Source organism: Gymnodraco acuticeps, unplaced genomic scaffold (genome assembly GCF_902827175.1).
Source record: "Gymnodraco acuticeps unplaced genomic scaffold, fGymAcu1.1, whole genome shotgun sequence".
Lineage (NCBI taxonomy): Eukaryota > Metazoa > Chordata > Actinopteri > Perciformes > Bathydraconidae > Gymnodraco > Gymnodraco acuticeps.
In genome coordinates, this window is record NW_022990358.1 from 771,451 (window position 1) to 786,108 (window position 14,658).

Sequence of the window (14,658 nt, forward strand, 5' to 3'; positions counted from 1 at the left end):
ACAGAGGCCCATCTTTCTCCCCATCTCATGCAGCATCACACTAACCCCGCCCCTCTTCATTCCTATTGGTCCGTTCTGCAGTCTTTCAGCAGAAAAGGCTGTGATTGGCTGTAATCCTTTACATCACTGGTACACAGACCCGACCTAAATAGACAGAGTGTACTGGTGCTTCGATAGGTAGTAATTCAAGTGCGTATTCCCATCAACTCTATCACAAGCGTTCATCAACATGATGAACCCCAAGGTTTTCTTCGACATCACTATTGATGGAGCTAACGCTGGGAGGGTTATAATGGAGGTAAGAAAACAGACATTAACATTCGTCACTATCTTTAAAACGTCATGCTATTAAGGTTTAAATTGATGACAAGTAGCCTATATCTCTTGCATCCAGCTGTGTGCTTTGAAGGGCCTGGAGAAATGACTGACATATTGTAGTGCGTCAACTTTTCTCATGCATCTTTTAGGATTCCATTTTGGTCGCAATTTGCATTTACAGGCTGTATATATTTGTATAGCCCGTTGTAGTTTGTTTTATTTATTGTCTTAGCACAGTTAACATCAATTACATCATAAACAGTCCTCCAGAGAGACCATATCCTGATGGAAACGCCCAGCAGCACAGCTGGGTGTAACAAATGGTGCTGCTGTGTGATGGGCAGATAAAGGGGGATGAATCTTCTCTGATGTGTCTTAACAAAACACAATGCGAGTTGAAATGATAAGTGAAGTAATGTATTAATGGATGGACCGAAAATCAACCCTTGTGAAAATGAACATATTATTCATATTTAAAAGGCGAGACACGGCAGGCATCGTTTTTCAAGTACTGGTAAATTTTGAGATTTTGTGCTATTTTGATTATATAACATGTTTTCTTTCAGGCTTTTGGAAGGAAAACGTACAAAATACACATTTAAGTGTTTATTTGACTATAGTTTGTCTATTTGCGTCTGTAGATTTCTCCTAAATTCACCAAAAGTTAGCATTCTAACGTAACATAAAGTACCGCGACCGCTGTGTGCACCATGTCAACAGAGATATCGTTGGAAAGCTCCGTCTCTCCTGCACAATCTCATTGGATCAAAATATGGTCATTTCCTTCGTATCAGCAACCAATCGTGAAAGCACAAAGGGGTCTGAAACCAAGAAACGAAATCTCATTGGCTGGTGTCAATTTCTGACAACGTGATTCGTTCATATGCGTCACGTGGTGTGCTAAAACACTTCCTGGTTAGCTTTCCGCTAGAAATTGAAATCTCAAAATGGCAAAAGAACGGCGAAAAAAACGTTCAAAGAGAAGACGACAACAATTGTCACTTGCACGAAGCAAGGTTATACAAAAAACAAATGACCCCGAACATGAAATACCTTAACGGTGTGCGTCGATGCGCAAGCTGTCATCCAAAGAACAGGAGGGTTTAGCTAGCGCCTCATTGCAATCTTTAAAGGTCGTTTTCTCAAAATGAGTTTTTTTCTCCTACTCTGAGTTCGAAATGTCAACTTCAGTAGCACGTAGATACATCAAACCTTCCAGTTATATTCCTATCAATATTATGAAGGGTTTGTTCATATATCATTCATAGCCTGAATTATACAACATTGTATACCTAAAAACATGGCGAAAATGGATATTTTAGGGCTGTTGACAGTATTTTCTGATTTATGGAGTGATAAAAAGAGATATCCAATATCCCTTCAGTAAAAGCCTTAGATACTAATATGACTACAAAATGAAACAATAATTTTGAACCTGGCTTTATCCAAAGTTCAGATTTCGATTCCTGAAATGTGTTAAAATATGTGCATATTTAATGAGGTAATCGATAATTTGTATATTTAAACATGCTATTTCAGAAAACTTGTAATACAAAAGACAATTGCCTTATTGTAAGTAATTAACTGGAGAAATTTCTAGCTGATACCTTTAAGTTAAAAAAAATTACCCTATTCACCTGGGGTGTCTCACCTTCAGTGAAGTGCCTGTCTCTGCTTTAACCTCCTTAAATGTAAGAATATATTGCTTTGTCTTGTGTTGTATGATCTGATATATTTATGGAATAATGCAAAATATTTAATAAAATATTACAACAAATGTTTGATGACGGTAGTTAAACAAAACTATATTTGAGAAAATTATGTGTAATTTATTTTTTTGGCAGCCCTAAACACAAAATCCTAAATGATTAATTTCAACTTTAAGCCTAAAATCCTGCAGTTGTTTGAACAAGCCACTTTGCCTGTAGTTGCTGTTGTTGTCAGACATGTTGAGCTTTCTTCGAGGTTTATTTTGATTCTATGCATTTTTTGTTCAACTGCCACCCACTCATTTGAAACGGTTTGTGTTTTGCAGCTGCGAGCGGATGCGGTCCCAAAGACTGCAGGTATGTAAGATTTAAAGGCAGGCAGGAAGCTCTGACATCACTTCAAGAAGCAATACACACTGCTCCTGCTTTTTCACACACCGAAAATGGATTTGTTTGGTTGGGGAAAGTACTGGTCCACATTAATCCACAGCTGTTTATTCTGAATATGTCGTGGCTGTGGGTGATTCATAGTGTGGCTGTATGAATCTGAAGAACCTGCGTAGCTATTTATAGAGCTGAATGTGAGTGTAAACATTGATTCAAGAATGTATGCTACCAAGTGCTCTCACACTTTAAATATAAGGGAAAGGGGAAATGACTCTTGTTTGCTGTAATTCGCATTGATTTGTTTTACCTCCTGGTGGATGATGGCAGCCTATTGGTTGCTCTGTCTCAACTCCCAACATGGAAACCTGCAGGATGCATTAAGGACTAACCCATTTTGACCCGCATACTGTAGCCATTGTTTATTTGACCTCATTCATACAGAGAAATTGCCGATATGCTTCCTCTGTCATACAGTGCTGTTAAGTGACTCAATGCACTTTAATGTTATATCCTCAAAAGCAGGACCCTGAGGGCCAGCTCCAGACATTTATTTTCCGCAAGGCCCTCTTAATGTCTGGGGGGGGTTTATACTGTAGGATGTATAGTGTGCTGTAGGATTCAGAATAATCTGTGCAAAGTAGCGTCAATGGATCTGCTGTGACGGGAAGCTTTGGAAAGGAGTCAGATGTCCTCAAAGATATGCAAATTACTACTTAGAAAGACTAACAAAAAAAAGACAAGTCACCAGACAGAAAAAAAAGAATCACAAAGACACCAAAATTACCACAAAAAATTACCATAAACAAAGAAGAGTGGCAAAGCAACCAAAAAGGGACTCTAACGACTACAAAGGGACACTAAACAACCGCAGAGAGACACTACACAAACTAAAATACAGAAATGTGGTGTGTACTTACTGAAGTGTCTCCATTTCACAGAAAACTTCCGTGCTCTCTGCACCGGGGAGAAAGGCTTCGGTTACAAGGGCTCCACATTTCACCGCCTCATCCCAAAGTTCATGTGCCAGGTACAGTATAGGCTAGAAATGTGTCTTTCTTTGTATTTTTAAAACGAGCTCAGATTCAACTCTTGACTGCTGAGTAAACTATTTATTTCAGGGGGGAGACTTCACTAACCACGATGGAACTGGAGGCAAATCCATCTACGGGGAGAAGTTTGGTGACGAGAACTTCCAGTTGAAGCATCAGGGCATGGGCACACTGTCCATGGCGAACGCTGGGCCAAACACCAACGGGTCCCAGTTCTTCATCTGCACAGACAAAACTGACTGGTGAGCTCCCCTCTCAGCCATGAGCTGCTGCATTCAGGTTTATTCAAACTGTTTCCCATGACCGTCTCGCATACTAATGAGCTTCACTCCTCTCAGGCTGAACGGGAAGCACGTGGTGTTTGGAAGTGTTGTGGAGGGCGTCGATGTTGTCAAGGCAATGGAGAAGCAAGGCACAAAGAGCGGCACTCCTAAGGTCAAGGTTGCCATTGCCGACTGCGGTCAATTAAATTAGTGCGTCAAGGCTCCTTATGTTGTTTCCTTTATCATCCACATCCCAGTTAATATTTGAGGTGGTGAATATCAGAGAAAAACGCTGAATTAATTCCCTTTCTTCACTAAAAATGTTTCTCTCCCGTGTTGTCTGTTTAATATTTTGTACCTGCTTATCTGTTCTTTAAGGACCACATTTGTTAAAGTCTGGATAAAATGATTCAAATGGTGAAAAATAAAAAGATATGTAAGGTTAACTTTGTTTGTCTTGTCATAGTGTGAATGCTGTTCAACAGCAGCTGGGGTCACAAAGAAAAGTACAGGGGGTTAAACAAATACAAATATTCTTCTTTATTTACTTTCTGACAGTTTAGAAGTTTACCACAGTGCTTTCTGCCCCTTTTTCACAAACTGTACTGTAGAACATCTTTAACATACTCAATAACAAAAATACTATTCAATATTTAAACTTTATTTAAGTATCCCAGGGGCATTTGTGAAATTCTTCATACATAATGAGAACTTGGGAGCATGTTTATATTTACATAACAAAGGACAATTCCATCCTAAAAATGTGTATTCAAGTAAAGTAGGGATAGAAACTATGTGAAATGTTCATGATATGTTTTTATATTAAGCTATGTCAGTGCTCCCTGAGTGCAGTACAGCTGATGAACTGTTCTGCTCAGAGCTGGACCCAGGTTCCTGAAAAACAGAGAAAATTAAATGTGAATTAATTGCCATTTCTTACAGTACTGCCATTACATTCATTAGCTCATCTGAATAAAGTATTTAGCATGTTTTGCTTTCAGTTTCATCAATTTGTATCTGAACCATAAGTAAAGCCAGTGGTTTCGACTTGTTATCAACAAATACTACATGGATCATTAGAGCATGCTGGGAAAAATGTGAATCCAGTTAGACTACAAACCTTTTGAGCTTCCCATATCTTATGGAGGAGAGGAGCTTCTCTCTCGGCTTCACCTGCACATCGTTCATAGGCTGTCAGAATGAGATTAAGAAGGGAAGAAAGATTTGAAATAAATATCAACAATCTCTTGCAGTAGTCTTGTACTCAGGAATATAAATAAATTTGTAAAAAAAATTATGTATACCTTTACTTTTCAACCTTGTGTTTAATTCCAAAAAAAAAAAATGTCTTAAACAAAACTCACGAAAAACTCACCTTTCTGACAGAATCCGGTCAGAAATGTCAATTAAGTTTTTGTATCTTCTATATTATGTTAACATATTTTTCTTATTCCTTCAACTTACCTTCCCCATTTTGTCTATTGGGTTTTTGAGAAATAAAGCCTTTGAATCCTTTGAAATGTCATCTTTTTGCAACTATATCTGCTAGTGCTAACTGCCTCATTCTTTATATATACTCCCTCCTCCTTTGTTTTTCCCTTAATCCCCTGCTGCATTCTTCTACAAGGAAATTAAAAAGTATGTAACTTGAGAAGTCACAAATTAGAGGTTAGCAATGACAAATGGGTTGAAAAAAAGGTATAATGTCTCAAGGGATTTAAAAATGTGTGTTTTCCTAAAGGTTGCATTTTGTGTTAGCAAAAGGAAAAAGCCATTTAGCTTCTATTAAACAAGTGGGTGGCTTCATTTTTGGTGTTTTTTTTGCACATGATTGACTGATAATCATGTATTTGGTTGGATAATTTTGACCAGGAACACACTTACTTAGGGAACACATCTCCAAACATGTATCTGCTTTGAGATGTTATTGGGATTTCCCCCCCATGAAATGGTGTCTTTACACAGTGAGATGAACACACACTCAATCTACCTTTCTGGATGGATCCAGGCTGTTGTTGTCCTGTCGACCAGGAGGGGGCGCTCCTTCAAGAGGTCTGGACCTACAGTAAAAGTAAAGGGAGCAAACGAAGACAAATTAGAAAGTAAAATGATAAACTTCAAGACATTTTAAGACTACTTTGTTTTTAAGATCCAAGAAAAAATCTCATGCTATAATTTAAAGAGTTTTAGACATCATTTTTTTTTTTAAAGACACAAAAAAGCTTTTGTGATACATTATATTGAAGCTTTAAGTAAGTATTTGTTTCCTAGCCTTTCCTTTCTGTATTACTCCTAGTGCAGAGGAGCTATAATTACATTTTTATGTCAAATAAATCTACTGTACCCATCTATTCTCTTATAGTTTTTTGTATATGTTCTTGTATTTTTCTCCAAGCTTTTCTTGATGCTCATGTTGTATTTCATGTAGTTTTTATATGCATGGTTATAATTTGTATTTGTATTCCATTCATTGTAAAATTGTCCCCAGTTTCACTAGTTTCCCCCTCTTATAGTTTCATCCCTTTCTCAATGCAATGATTTTCTTTAATCATCTTGTCCTATATCTATAAGTGAATTAATCCGTTCCTCTGTTTCTCACCGTTCTCTCTGAGGTATCGCTGCAGTTTGTAATCCAGTATTTTACAGATGCCGTCTCGGAAGCTCTGCAGGATTTTAGCCTCTTTGGCGTTTTGAATCGGCAATGGATACTTATTCAAAGAGCTGATGGCCTGCGAACAAGACAGAAGCAAACATGAATTAAAAAGAAACAAACATCAGTGACTTTAAAGCAGTAACTCTACATTTGTTGTGTACAGTTATCTTGTACCATGGGGTTTTTATGGGCTGCACAAACAGCCGACTGAAAGACAAAATCTCGGAGCATAAATATGCAAGTAGAACATATAATGTGTGTTATCCTATGACTTTAACAATCGAGACTGCTTAATATTTAAAAGTCTCGAAAGAAAACGTATTAAACAGCATATGCAAAGCGAAGATCATTATATGAAGAAATTGACTTTAGTCTCTTTAGTATATATATATTTTTTTTAAATGTATGACTATTTCATGTTTTCAAGGTTGGACTTATTTTATATATGAAGATCTGTTTCTTCTTTCCACTAATTATATGTCTATATATATAGATATGCACATAACATTTGAATGCATCAGAAATTACAAGTAAAAAATAATATTAATAGTAATTAGTGTGAATGCTGTGCAACGTCTTCAACTTCTTCTAGATGCTTCAGTAATGAACAATTACAGGCCCATATCAAACCTGCCATTTCTAGGTAAAATCATTGAAAAAGTTGTTTTTCAACAGTTGAGTAATTTCTTGAATTTAAATAACTGCTTCGATGTGTTCCAGTCAGGCTTTCGTCCAAACCACAGCACTGAGACTGCTCTTGTAAAGGTCTTTAATGACATCCACTTAAACACAGACAGTGGCAGAACTTCAGTGTTAGTATTATTAGGTCTCAGTGCTGCGTTTGACACTGTTGACCACAGCATATTACTAGACCGACTGGAAAACTGGGTGGGACTTTCGGCAACAGTTCTTAATTGGTTTGAATCCTACTTAACCCTCCTGTTGTCTTCGGGTCAAATCTGACCGATTTACTACTTTCATCAATCATAACTTTTTTGTTTTACATTCGATTGCATTAAGGCTTTATGATATCCTTCACAGAAGACATTTGAATATAAAAAATAGCTGACCACCACTTTCATTGAATTTTGGATGATTTAGTCAACTTTGTAACACCCATGGTGTTCCCGGTCAAAAATGACCGCCATAAAGAAAAGGAATTAGTAACCATTCGGATCAGATAAAACACACACACAAACACCCACCCACACACACACACACATACTCTAGATGTGCCCCCCCCCCCTTATGTGCCCAATAACCCCATGTGAATCACACCTGGCACTCACAAACACACACATACAGAACAATTTGACACATTTCCCGCTCATATGTGCCCATCCCCCCACATGGATCACACCTGGCACACGCAATACATGTTCAGTGTCTATTATTGGTATATTTACTGCAGTTTTTAATGTATACCAGTAGTCTGATACAATATTTACAGTTTGAAAGGGTGTTAAATGAAATGTGGTGATGATTAATGGTTTTTGTGTTAATGTAATAGCAGTTAAAACAGGACTGGTCAAATTTGACCGCGAACACCAAAGTAAGGGGGGGGGGGGGGGAACGAAGACAATAGGAGGGTTAATGGACAGAAACAACTTTGTTTCTATAGGTAAATAAACATCTGAGTTGACAAATATGACATGTGGGGTACCTCAAGGCTCCATCTTGGGGCCTCTTCTCTTTAACATCTACATGCATGAAAAACAACAAAATAAGTTACCATAGCTTTGCAGATGACACCCAGATTTACATAACCATTTCACCAGGAGACTATGCTCAGAATTCAGACACTGACTAAGTGCATTGAACAAATCAATGACTGGATGTGTCAGAACTAATTAAATACAGATAAAACTGAGGTAATGGTCTTTGGAGCCAAGGCAGAACGTTTAAAAGTTAGCGCTGAGCTTCAGCCTGCAATGTTCAAAACAACAGATAAAGCCAGAAATCTAGGTGTAGTCATGGACTCTGACCTGAGTTTCAACAGTCACATTAAAACAGTTACTAAATCAGCCTACTATCACCTAAAGAATATATCTAGGATTAAAAGACTAATGTCACAGCAGGATTTGGAAAAACTTGTCCATGCTTTTATCTTCAGTAGACTCGACTACTGCAATGGTGTCTTCACAGGTCTCACTAAAAAATCTATTAGAAAGCTGCTGCTGATTCAGAATGCTGCTGCTCGAGTCCTCACTAACACTAAGAAAGTGGATCACATCACTCCAGTTCTGAAATCTTTACAGGAAGTCTTCCTGTGTGTCAAAGAATAGATTTCAAAATACTGCTGCTGGTTTATAAAGCACTGAATGGTTTAGGCCCAAAATACATTTCTGACCTCCTGCTAAATTATGAACCATCCAGATCTCTCAGGTCTTCAGGGACTGGTCAGCTTTCTGTCCCCAGAGTCAGAACTAAACATGGTAAAGCAGCGTTCAGTTATTATGCTCCAAATATCTTGAACAAACTCCCAGAAACCTGCAGGTCCGATGAAACTCTGACTACTTTTAAATCCAGGCTGAAGACTTTTCTTTTTGTCGCTGCTTTTAATTGAGCTATTCACATCTTAAACTGCACTGTAAACCTTTATTCATGTATTTTTTCTTTTAATGTTTCTTTTATTATCTTTGCTTTTTAATGACTGTTCTTAAATGCCATTTTCTTAATGTCTTTTATTTTTGTAAAGCACTTTGAATTACCCCGTGTTGAAAGGTGCTATATAAATACACTTGCCTTGCCTTGCCTTCTTCTTTTTCTTATTTCACCCCATTTTTTGCCGTCGAATAACTTCAGCATATTTTCAAACTTTGTTTACTTTTTTAAATATTCAGCTTTTTTTATTCTTTTTTTAACATGTAACTCGAAGAGAGGAACCTTAAAATCCTCTTTTACCTACACCATGTGCAACATGCTACTCTTTCCACATACTTTCAGCTACAGACTTCATTCCAACTTTAAAATGGTCACAAGACATTCAGCTATTAAACTTATATTCAGATTTTTTATATCTTTTACAGTTTTTGACTTATCACAGTATAAGTTATGGTACATTTATGGGCCCTTTTTATAATGGGTGTCTATGGGACAGACTCTTCAGGGCTAGAATGTGTGACATCATCACTTTGAGTGTCGAGGGTGTTTCAAATCTTCTGAAAAAATATTTAAAAACTGCACAATCCCAAAATATACACTATTCAAATTATTTCAAAATTATTCCCCCCCCGCACACATACACACTACGACTTCTTCAACTACGACTATGACTGTTACTGCTCCTTTTACAACTACTACTACTACTACTGTTACTACTACTTCTACAACTACTACTTATACTGCTACTACGACTACTTATACTACTACCACTATTACTACAAATACTACTACTACTAATACAACTACTACATTACTACTACTACAACTTATAATACAATTACAACTAATACAACTACTAGTACTACTAACAACACCTCTACTACTCATACAACTACTACTACAACTACTTATATTACTGTTGCTACTACTACTAGTACAGATACTACTACTGCTACTATACTTCAACTACAACTGCTACTATCATTCACTACTACAGCTACTACTACTAATACTACTACTATAACTACTACTACTACTACTACTACTACTACTACTACTACTACTACTACTACTACTACTACTACTACTACTACTTGTATTTACAGTATACTATGTACATCTGATATCTAACTACTTCAGCCTACTTTCAGCTACAGAAACCATGCAACTGTTAAATGATTCAGCTATTTCAGGACATTGAGGCTATACATTGTGTTGTTTATACCTTTTTAAACTATTCTTTGAAATATTAAGCTTCATCACTATTTTTCCTACTCTTCCAGTTGAACATTTCACTTTCAAGTTTTCATCAAAGTCAGTGCAATGCATTTGAGCTGTAACAATTTTCGATTCAAATTATTTCACTTTTCTGCATTTTTCCGCTAAGTTCAGCAACACACTTACTTGGTCTCTGTAGCTAAAAGTAGCTACAGATACCATTCAACTATTAACACATTCACCTTTTTCTGCATTTTCAGCTGAATTCAGCAACAAATTAACGCAGCTTACACCATTCGCACACATTTTCAGCAGGAAATACATTTTCTAATTTGTAATGAAATACATAAATGCGGTGTTGTCTATTTGTGTAGAAATATTTGCCCATTAACTCAGCTCAGTGATGTCATATTTGTCCAGTGGTGGAAGAAGTACCCAGCTATTGTACTTAAAAGAACTACTACAGTGTAAAAAACCTGTTCCAAGTACAAATAATGCATTTATAATAAGTTAAAAATGCAAGTATTGGCATCAAAATATACTTAAAGTACCAAAAGTGTAAGTACTTGTTATGTAAATTGGACCATTTTAATATTATGTTTTGATTATAATTATTGATGCATTCAAGTGTTATCAAAGCAGCTAGTTTGAATGACTTTATATACTACAGGGTAGCTTGTGAATTTACTCTGGGTGTAACTAAAGTCGGATTTAAGTATTTATATTTCACATTAATACTTCTGCAAAGTAACTAAAGGTACCTAGTGGAAAAAAGTACATGATTTAGCTCTGAATTGTAGTGGAGTAAAAGTACAAGGTAGCATACAATTGTAATTAAGTACAATACTTGAGTAAATCTACTTACTTTACACCTCTGTTTGTCTTACATTAATTATTAATGCAGTAATTAGCTTACTGGAAATACTGGTTGTTGACGTGATCCAGGATTTGAGTCAATAAAACCTCCTGAAAATGATGCATGTCAATCCAAATTCTAAGTGCTGTAACCATTAGGGTTTCTTCCTTCTATTGTTGCAGTTGAGATATTTTACCACTAGAGGTCAGAACAAACCTAACCCGAGAAAAAAAAATGTATTTCAGTAGGCCTACAGGATTTTTCAAGGGGTGGCACAGGTGATTTATGACATGACATCTTGAGTCTTCTTGTGCTTTTGGTGTCTGTGTTTATATAACTGCAGCTGAAATACATTAGTGTCAGCTGTGCAACATCTAAGGCTTTTTATTACACTCGTGACTCTGAGTGCTATGGTTTTAATTCTACTTGCCTTTAATGTGGGCCTTGCCTCCATAAAATTCATTATGTATTGACCGTCCGTGACAATAATTTGGTTAACGTAACCATAGAAGCATTTTTTTTCACATCTGGACAGATACTTTCCTTTTGGATGAGCCCCCTTCCCCCTCTGAACATATATTTAATATGTCACCTTCTTCTTTTGAGGGGAGTTGGATCATAACACGTTTGTACTGGAGTGCATGATACATAGAGCTGATTTTCAAAAACTGATCATTGCTCCGCCTGTGGAGTAATGTTACTAACTGAACCCCACCCATCTTCATTCCCATTGGTCTATTCTTGAGCCTTCACATGGCTGTGATTGGCTGGTAACAACTTTTATATCACATGTTCCTGGACTCATATAAATACAGGCTTGAACAGGAAATGTTTTTTTCATCATAACCATATCACAACGCCGTTTGCAAACATGGGGAAGGTTTTCTTTGACATCACTTTTGATGGAGCTCCTATTGGCAGGATTGTAATGGAGGTAAGACTATTAAGTTATATCCCTTTATTTCAGCGATGGTGATTTCATTAAGGTTTAAAATGAGCAGCTAGGATGCATTTGACAAAACTCTGAATGATTTACAAATTCCAATGTCTGTGTTTTGCAGCTCCGGAATGATGTAGTCCCAAAGACTGCAGGTAAGCTTTGCCAATAAGGAAGAAAGCGTTGAAAATGTACTGCATGTAGCATGTAGCATGTAGCATGTAGCTACTGCTCTGGCTATTTCCACCCACGGGGTGTTTCTCAATGTCGAAGACGCTTCCTTGGTAGGACATGTCCCTCCGAGTCAGGTCCTTCAGAAGCGATGCAAGAATCCTTCCTAGCCTCGGAAAACGAAGAATTGGGAACAGGCTAACCGGTGTGCAGGTGTGCGTCATATGCAAGGCCCCGCCTAAAATGAAGCGCGATTTCCGCCAAATATTTGGAAATTGGCCTGTGCGCAAAGCATTGTGGGGATTTTAAGACCGCGGAGTCTACACATGTGCAGCCTCGAAATTTTCCGCACCGAAGTACTCCGGCCTCGGTAGAATTCCAAGTATGCTGGACATTGGAACAGCCCTTCGGCGGCACTCGATGACGTAGTATCCTATAAATAGTGGCTCTGGAGCAGCTTTCCTCGACATTGAGAAACACCCACGATCAAAGGGATTTATGATTGGCTTTCAATTCTCACCTGAGAAGTGATTAATAATATGGGGCGGGCTGTAGGTGACGGTTTGAGAGCCTGAATAACCAGTTGCAGTGCCAAATGTGAGTCAAAAAAGGAGTGCTACCACAGGGAGGAAGTAAGAGTAGAAAGAGGAAGCAACTGTTCTCTTGGTAATTTCCACCAAGCAGATGACAGCATATTGTTGCTTATTTTCTACCACAACCTTGAATCTAGCATGAGAATCCTTAGAAACTGTCTAACTGATTTTGTGATAAGACCTTATTTAAATATATCCAGTAGATGCAGACAAAATGGCCTACATTTTGCTTTGTGCATAGAGTATCCTACTATATAGTGGCTCAAATACACCATGCTGTGATATGTTGCAATATCCTCAGTATCCCGACCACAAAGAGAAACTAAATGTTGTTGCTGCTTTGTAGGAAGGCTGAGAGGCCTACAACATGTCTGTCTGATAAGCTCCAACCCTTTGGAAAAGCTTACTTGATGAACAAAAAACTCACCAGCTTCTTGTACATTGTACTCTCGACTCAATTTAGGCTTTTTCCCCCCCTCAGTTTTCAATCTGTTTCCAATCAGATGTTTTATTTCTGTGCATGTTCTTGCATTGTTTTTACTCCTGTGTCTTATGTGCTATTTCCTACTTGTTGTTAATAATTTTGTTTTTGAATGCTCTCCTGTTTTGCTTTTGAGTTTCTTGGTTCATAATGCATTTTATAACAGTAGTTTTGAGAAGGTGATACTTATATAAATATATAAATACAGTTACTATTATTACTCCACTGACAAGTACAGATGTAAAGCACATTAATACAGAATCTGTATCCAGGCAGATTTCTTTTTCAGTTTGTTGTCCAATTGCGTTTTAGCTGGCTTTTGGTCTTTTGTGGATAACAAAAAGGGAAAAACTCTATTGTCCAACCATGATTCAGTTTTATGTATAAACTAGGCTATATGGTTGCCCCTCACCTAACTTGTTGCAGAGGTAGTTGAAAATGATTGATGCAAAAAAGAATAAATATTGCTGATTATTTGTGACGTCTTTTTTGGGGGATTTAAAGGAAATAACAGTATTTTTTATTTCACAGAAAACTTCCGTGCTTTGTGCACCGGAGAGAAAGGGTTTGGCTACAAGGGCTCCAGTTTTCACCGAATCATCACCAAGTTCATGTGCCAGGTAGAGGAAAGGAAAGAATTTAGTTCAATTTCAGATTGAACCTCAAATAGATTTTTGTATGCCTGTTGCCAAGTCAACTGAGACTTTTTAATGTTTTCTCAGGGTGGGGACTTTACCAAACACAATGGAACTGGAGGCAAATCCATCTACGGGGAGAAGTTTGGTGACGAGAACTTCAAGTTGAAGCATCAGGGCCTGGGCACACTGTCCATGGCGAACGCTGGGCCAAACACCAATGGGTCCCAGTTCTTCATCTGCACAGGGGACACTAGCTGGTAAGCTCCACTTTGGGCCATGTGCTGTTGCTTTCAGGCTTATTCAAACTGTTTCAGCCTATTTCAGAGTTGCCTCTTTCCTTTTTCAGGCTGGACGGGAAGCACGTGGTGTTTGGGAAGGTGGTGGAGGGCATCGACATCGTCGAGAAAATGGACGGGGTAGGCTCGCAAAAAGGTCCTACTTCGAAGAAGGTTGTCATTGCAGACTGTGGTGAATTATAATAGTGTGACAAAGCTCCTTAAGTTCACATGTACCCTTTAACATCCACTTCAAAATGATGCTGAAAGTGTCAATAAAGCAACCTAAAGCTGAATGTGTTTGTCATCTCATTCATGAAGATGCTTTGTTCTAATAATTGTTGGGGAATTTGGGTGGGATCTTCCATTGCAAGTGTTTTAACAATAAGGTTAGTCTTGTATCGTTGTTGTGACATTGCTTCTAAAGTCATTATAAGAATTAAAAATGAAAATTGGGTCAATGAGCGCAAAAGGCCTTCTTATAGTGATTGTTTTTTTTCTGTTCT

General features: G+C 37.6%; 2 protein-coding genes across 2 annotated transcripts; both read left to right on the forward strand.

Moving 5' to 3' along the window:
• Positions 1 to 27: 27 nt before the first annotated feature.
• Positions 28 to 4,715, forward strand: LOC117551250 (peptidyl-prolyl cis-trans isomerase-like). The gene is made up of 5 exons (XM_034224033.1): positions 28 to 298; positions 2,354 to 2,384; positions 3,353 to 3,441; positions 3,533 to 3,705; positions 3,802 to 4,715. The coding sequence occupies exons 1-5, from the start codon at positions 230 to 232 to the stop codon at positions 3,935 to 3,937; spliced, it is 498 nt and encodes a 165-aa protein (XP_034079924.1). The 5' UTR covers positions 28 to 229; the 3' UTR covers positions 3,938 to 4,715.
• Positions 4,716 to 11,792: 7,077 nt separating this feature from the next.
• On the forward strand, positions 11,793 to 14,448 carry LOC117551261 (peptidyl-prolyl cis-trans isomerase-like). The gene is made up of 5 exons (XM_034224063.1): positions 11,793 to 11,991; positions 12,119 to 12,149; positions 13,771 to 13,859; positions 13,962 to 14,134; positions 14,224 to 14,448. The coding sequence occupies exons 1-5, from the start codon at positions 11,929 to 11,931 to the stop codon at positions 14,354 to 14,356; spliced, it is 489 nt and encodes a 162-aa protein (XP_034079954.1). The 5' UTR covers positions 11,793 to 11,928; the 3' UTR covers positions 14,357 to 14,448.
• Positions 14,449 to 14,658: the final 210 nt, after the last annotated feature.